General features: G+C 50.2%; 1 protein-coding gene across 6 annotated transcripts in view; it reads left to right on the top strand.

Annotated features, from left to right (window-relative positions):
• Positions 1–588: 588 nt before the first annotated feature.
• Positions 589–6,615, top strand: part of ACTN1 (actinin alpha 1) — an 86,165-nt gene continuing 80,138 nt past the window's right edge. For 4 of the 6 annotated variants that reach the window (XM_064713561.1, XM_064713557.1, XM_064713560.1 and 1 more), the window contains exon 1: positions 589–812. In XM_064713561.1, coding sequence (XP_064569631.1) covers positions 714–812 — 99 coding nt within the window. In that variant the 5' untranslated portion in view covers positions 589–713. The remainder of the gene's footprint in view (positions 813–6,615) is intronic. The other 2 variants (XM_064713559.1, XM_064713558.1) reach the window with 1 other exon arrangement.

The raw sequence follows: 6,615 nt of genomic DNA, 5'->3' as shown, positions 1-6,615 counted from the left end.
CTTCACCCAGAGGGTGACTGGGCACTGGAACAGGCTCCCCAGGGCAGTGGTCACAGCACTCAAGCAACGTTTGAGCAATGCTCTCAGGCACAGGGGTGACTCTTGGGGTGTCCCGTGTGGTGCCAGGAGCTGGACTCGATGATCCTTGTGGGTCTCTTCCAATTCAAGAGTATTCTGTGATTCTGTGACAAAATGCCGCTCGGATCCGCCGGTGAGGACACCCCAGCACAGGCTCCCGCGCCCCATCCAGCCGCGGAGCCGTCAAAAGAGAAATGCTCCCACACCGGCGCGGAGCTTCCCCACATCGCATGGCATCGCACGGCACGGCATGGCACGGCATAGCGCACCCGTCCCCGGCCTCCGCCCCACGCCGGGGGGGTGGCGGGGAGGACCGTGAATAGGGCGGGGCTGCCGCGAACCGCCTACCACGGCACACAGAAATCTTGTGATGGACGGCCGCGAGGACCAATGAAACAGGAGCTCACACTCGGGGGCCAAGGCTCGGCCGCGCGGATGGCGGCCAATGAGCGGCGCGGAGGCGGGTGGTGGGCGGGGCGTCCCGCCCCCGCGGCTCTGCGCGCGGCCGAGGCAGAGAGAGGTGGGAGCGGGCGCCGCCGCCGCGCGCTCGGGCTGAGCGGCCGCGGGGCCGGGACGGACACAGCGGGCAGCGGCACCGGCGGGGCGCGACGCGACGGGCAGCAGCGGCCGCAGACATGGATCACTACGAGCAGACCAATGACTATATGCAGCCGGAGGAAGACTGGGACCGGGACCTGCTCCTCGACCCAGCTTGGGAGAAGCAGCAGAGGAAGGTGGGCGCAGCCCCGTCCTCTCTTCTGGCGTGCATCCCGTGGGGCCGCCGGGACCCGGCCCCGCCGCCCCCTCCACCGCTGCGGCGGGGCCGGTGCGCGCCCGGCCGGGGGCTGGCGCTGCGCGGCGTGGCGGGGCGAGGCGGCGGGGACGCGGGGGCGGGCGGGGCGGGCAGGTGATGGCGGGGCGGGAGGGAGGGAGGTGCCGCGGCGGTCCCCCCGCAGCAGCGGCCGTGGCCGGGTCACGGGCTCCCGGCCCGCAGGTGCGCCCGGGCGGGGCCGGGACGCCGGCGGGCGGTGGCGGGGCCCCTCCGCATCCCCCCCGCACCCCCGGCGCCGCCCGTGCCCCGGCCCCGGCGGCGGGACAGTCACTGGCTGCTGGTTTGAATGGTGTGGTTTAGGGCAGGGCTTGCGCGCGGAGCTCATGTCCAAAAATGGTAACATTCTGCCCCTTTTTAAACTGAAAGGGTGGCGGTGGGGAGGGGAGCTCAGGAGGAGCTCCTGCCTCGCCGCTAGCTAGTTATATTTTTTTTCCCCTCCTCCTTTAAACCAAAAGCATCCTGTATTAGATCACTCAGGAATCCTAATCCCCGAAATATTTCCGTTTTAGTCACTCTATCGGACGAGAGTAAAGCAGAATTTGGAGCGGCACTGATGCTGGCATGGCAGGGGCACTTCGGGGTGCAGCAGGCTCCCGCTGGCTTCGCAGCCAGTCACTGGCTCGTGTTTTGGATCGTGCCTTGCTCTCCCCTTGCTGTGAGCCGGGAAGAGAACCCCAGACCTTCCATGAGAGAGGGGATGATAGTGCTTTTTTAGCACAAATGATATATTAACATATATAATGTAGCCTGAGGTGTGGGGCTTTCTGTAGAAAGCTGGGAATAGTTGGGAAGGAGAGCACAACAGTGGGAAGATGATTATTCCTCTTTAACCCTTTTCCTCTTCCCCTCCTCCACTTCCAGATCAAAGGTTTTCAGGTTTTCCTGTTCAGAGCTGTCTGAAATGGTGCCACTGAGAAGTTTTTTCCCTGGAGTATGATGAGTTGATTGAAGGTGATAGCTGCAGAGCTGCTGTCAGTGGTTTCCTTGCTCAGGGACTTGAGTGCTAAGAGTAGATAGCATGAGAACTAAAGTACACAATCAAGGGCATTTACTGGTGAAAGAGTTGATGGTGTATGAGGTTAGATTTTGCCAAAGGAAAAGTGAGGAATGCAGTCTTGGTCTGGGCTGTGAGTGGTGGATGGCTTATTGGAAGTCAGAGCTCAGTTCCTTTGAGGAGGGAAGTTTCTTCTGCCTGGCTGCAATCTCTGTTTCCAGTCCTATGCCTGTATCTGGCCAATACATCTAGAAACAGCTACTGGGGCCCAGAGCAAGATCACCAGCCTTGCTGACGGCTGTGAAGAGAAATGATTGTTACGCTGTAGGGGTTTTTTGCCTTTTATGGTGCCGGGTGAGGTAGAATATTTTATATATAGGGGTACACCGGTTTGGTTGTCAGAAGCAGGAGTGGAACCTTTGGACTCAAAAGCCGTAAACCCAGGGTTGTTGTACATGCTGTAAATGTCGTGTTCTCTTAGTATTACCTCCTTCCAGGAGATTTTAAGTCCTCTTGGTCCTATCACAAGAGGGTGACAGAGAGCTGTTCTGTTAACGTGGGTTACTTGTGCAGAGGGAAGAAGCCAAAAGGGAATTTTAAGTAATGAAAGCCAACTTCTTGTGCTGGTCAACAGCTACCAGTTGAATTTGATGTGGTGGGAGTCACTCTCCAGCTTGCTGGAGACTGGAGGACTCTCTGTAGTTAAGTGTCTGTTGCTGGTGGTGGGATCACTTTATTGTTCCTCTTTCTGCTGATGAACAGCTGAAGCTGTTCCCTTCTACAGTGGGTGCAAGCTCAAAGTTTTATGGTGACCCCCCCACCTCTGTATTTTGGAGGATCAGGTCTGGGAGTGATGGCTCTTCCCAGTCACAGCCCGTCAGGCTAATATCCCCTCAGAGGGATTGGTGGTTGGGCCCCAGCTGGGGCAGCCTGTGCATATATTGAGGGATTTCTGGGGGTCTGAATGTGACCAAAAGCCCTGTTGGGGTCTTGGGGCTTGGGTCCTTCAGATGTAAGAAGGCAACAGTATCTACCAAGCAAAAAGTGTGGCGTAGTAAAACTGTCAGTCCTTCTTACCTGTGGAATGAAATCACTGCAGTAATTAAGCCTGAATGTTCAGTACAGTACATGTTAGTTAATAGCTTACTGAGTGTGAAAAGTGAGATTGATGCCTACCAAATATTCCTGTAGATACATTTCAGGCTCAGTCTTTTCTTGTTGACTCACATATTTTAGATTTTTCTTCACCTAAGTCTGATTTAAGTGCTATTGAATTATCATCATTATTATTGTTTGTATCACTGAGGCCAGCTGCTGAGGCAAACTCTAAACTTTGCTTTTTGGGCCCTGTCTGGGAGCAAGGACAGCATGTCTAAAGTGGTGGCACGGCCAGTAATGCAGCAACAAATGTCTGTGCAAGAAGTGTGTGTGTCCTGCTGGCTGTTTCCAGCCCTGCCCCTGGTGTCCTGGCTCGGTAAGGCTCTCTGGGCTGTGGGTAGCTGTGCCACTTTGCTGTCTTGCCAGGTTTTGTGCAGCTGGGACTCATTGAGACTTGGGAAGAGAGCAGTCCAGTAATGTTACTCAAATGTGAATTAAATCCAGCTCCCCTTCTCCTGGATGCACGGGCTCAGCAGAACTGAGCAGACATCAAAAGTGGGAAGATTACTGAATTTTAGTAATGTCTTCTACAGGAGCATTATAAGGACAAGTTTGTTGAGCTTTTGGGAGCTGGTTTGCAGGTTTCCTACCTGTGCTGAGACAGATATTACAGCCTTTGCTGTCTGGAATGTTGCTTTGAAATGGGTAAATAGGCAAACTGCAGAATGAATTTCATATGTGAAGGGTGAAAGTTGGCCTCTTGAATGTGATACAGAGGAGAAGCACTGGTTTCACACCTGCCTACCTGCCCCTTCCTGGGAAGCTGCTGTTTTACAGTGTAGGGATAAAGTGACAGTTCTGAGAGGAAAGCAGCTTTCCACATGAAGCCAATTTTTCATGTCTATCAGAAGTGACTCTCTTAAGAGGTTTTAAAGAGCTCATCCCAGCATTGCTGTTCTTAAGCAGAAAAAAAAAAAAAAATTGTGCAGAACAAATTCAGCTACTTTTCACCGATACATACCTCTGGACAATCTTTTGTGCAGGAGCAGGGGTCTGTTCTGGGGATTAAAATGCTTTCTCCTTTGAACTACATCTCAGTGGTTTGAACTGTTGAACTCATCTCAGCAGTTTCTTGTAACAGCCTTTTTTTTCCTCTGCCTTCTCTTCTTTCCTGTCTGGAGTCAAGCCTCAAAGCAGCAGCAGCTAAGGCACAACAGGAGTGATCCTGCGGTTTCCCAGATCTGCAAAGCAAAATTTGCTGAAAGCCATTGCAGTGGACTCACCTAGCTGCCGAGATAGACAAGGTTGCTTAGTAAGAAGTACATCTGTGGGTGTTTAGTGGCCAAGAGATTGTCATTTGTGCCCACAAAGACATTACTACCTCCTGATGACAAGTTATCAGCTGCAGCATTCAGACTTTCCTGGTGGGTTTGGTGTGAGGGACTAGGTTAGCCAGGTGGTGTTCAGCATGCCTGGCTCATCTTCACAGATAAGGTGAAGGGTGATGATGAGAAGGACAATCTCCAGCTCCTTAGTGTCAGGAATAACACTGAGGTGAAGCTGGGTTTGTTTGGGGGTGTTGGGAGGGGTCCAGCCTTCAGGTCCTCCATACAGCAGGCTCTCATGTGGGCCATTCTCTTTTAATGAGCTCGTTGCTCAAGGTACAGCTCCTTCAGGTTTATTTTAAAATCTTGCCTGAAGCAACTTGTCTCAACTGTAAAGCTGGCAGGGAAACTTTAAATGCCAAATTGCTTTTTGACCTGACAACTGCTTTCTTCGGAGTAGGAAGCAGTGTTCATTTGCAGTGTGTAGAAGATAGCCATATGTAACTTTCATGCTCTAAGGAATTATAATAATGCTTATCTTTATTTAAAAAAATAAAAAAATTTGAAAAAAATTAAATCGGTGAAATTAATGGGCCATGTGCTTTACCCACTCTTGCTCTGCCTTGCCATGTTGGCATCTCTGACAATGTGGCAATAAATGATATCTCTAGCTTAGAGATCTGGACTGGTCAGATTTATGGTGCTGCAGAAGCAGTGATAGCACAGACTTTGATGGCACCTTTTCTGTGCCAAAGTAGTGCTTACTAAGTACAGTTGTTCATGAACTTACAGAAATTGCCTGTTAGAAACTCAAGTCTTCTTAAACCTCTCTCACTATTCTGTGCCCTGCACTGCATGTAAAGATACACATAAATACAAGGGTTAAAAAAAAGGGTGTAAAAGGGTAAAAAAAAACCGCATGAGTCTCATGGCCCTGCTGTGTCTGCATCCTGCAGGCCTTACTGCATTTATGATTTGAATTTTGCTGTTCTAATCACCTTTCTGAGGTGGAGTTGCTAATGATAGAAAGTACTCATTAAATAGGGCCATCATAGAAACACCCCACCTCCAAGCCTCCTGGTAAGCATGCTCTAGTCAGGTGGTATGAGTGTGACTATTATCTCTGACAAAATGTAAAAGCCACAATCATAGTTTCCTTTTCATTTGTGTTGAGTGTCCTCCTGTCCAGAGAGGGTCTATTTTGAGAAAGGTATCTAAACTTCCAGAAAGCTACGGTTGTGGTAGCTGCTGTGGAGCCACAAAAAGGTGTGATACCACTCCTAAACTGAAGATTGCTGAAATTTCTTTCAGTGCCATCATAGATTGAGCCGTGAGGTAAATAAATGTGCATTGTTGATGAATGCACTGTGCTGCGTTGCTTTGCTGCTGCTGTGACCCTGTGTGGGCCATAGCAAGGGATGGTCCTTGCATGGTCTTAGCAGTGTGAGTGTGCTGTGGGGACGGTGGCCCTGCTGCACCCAATTATCCTGCGTGCTTTATTTCACACTGACCATTATTGATGCTGAAGCAGAATGGTGAAATTTGTAAGAATGCTTGCTCAGCTGCTCTTTTGCAGGCAGGCAATATAGGTCACCAGATATCTCCTATCTTTCAGATCAAGCTTTTGTTGTTTAACATAGGTATCTTGTTGCCAGATACTTGCTTTTCAAAACATTAAACTCAGGAGTTGCTGTAGGGAACTCTGGAAATACCTGGCTTTGTACATCAGTTATTTGTCCTTGAGTGTGGGAGCTGCCTCATACTTTCTATGATCAGGTTTTGTCAGGATGTGCGTGTTTGGTTTTTTTTTAACGAGAACATTATTATTCATTGTAACCTCATGGTGGATGATGAATGAGGCGTGTTTGTTTTGCTGTGACTTACCCTCCTGTTCAGAATTCTGTGTAAGGGGGCAGGCTAAGGAGAAAGCAGGCATGGGTTAAGATGGCGACTGCAGATTCTTTCAGGGGGAGTCTGTAACAGATCCCAAGGATCAGTTTATGAGAACATGGTACTCATCAATCTGTACTGAACTTATCCTTCCTGCCCTCTAGGGAAGGGTGAAACGCCTCAAAGGCATCCAGCTACCAGCCCAGTGATGTAAAGTGTGTCTGTCTGGGGAATTTCTTGCTGACTGCTTCAGGCAACCAGTTTAAATTCTTGTACATGTGATTTAGTAGTGACATTTTTTCAATGCATTGAGTGCAAAGGCTAGAGAGGATAACATTGTTTTCTGCCCTGACCGCTTGCAGTGCTTGTAGCTTGGGGCATGTGGCATGCTACTTAGG

Source organism: Zonotrichia leucophrys, chromosome 5 (assembly GCF_028769735.1).
Source record: "Zonotrichia leucophrys gambelii isolate GWCS_2022_RI chromosome 5, RI_Zleu_2.0, whole genome shotgun sequence".
In the NCBI taxonomy this organism is placed as follows: Eukaryota; Metazoa; Chordata; class Aves; order Passeriformes; family Passerellidae; genus Zonotrichia; species Zonotrichia leucophrys.
Note: the sequence above shows the minus strand (reverse complement) of the source record. Positions and strands in the feature narration are given on the sequence as shown.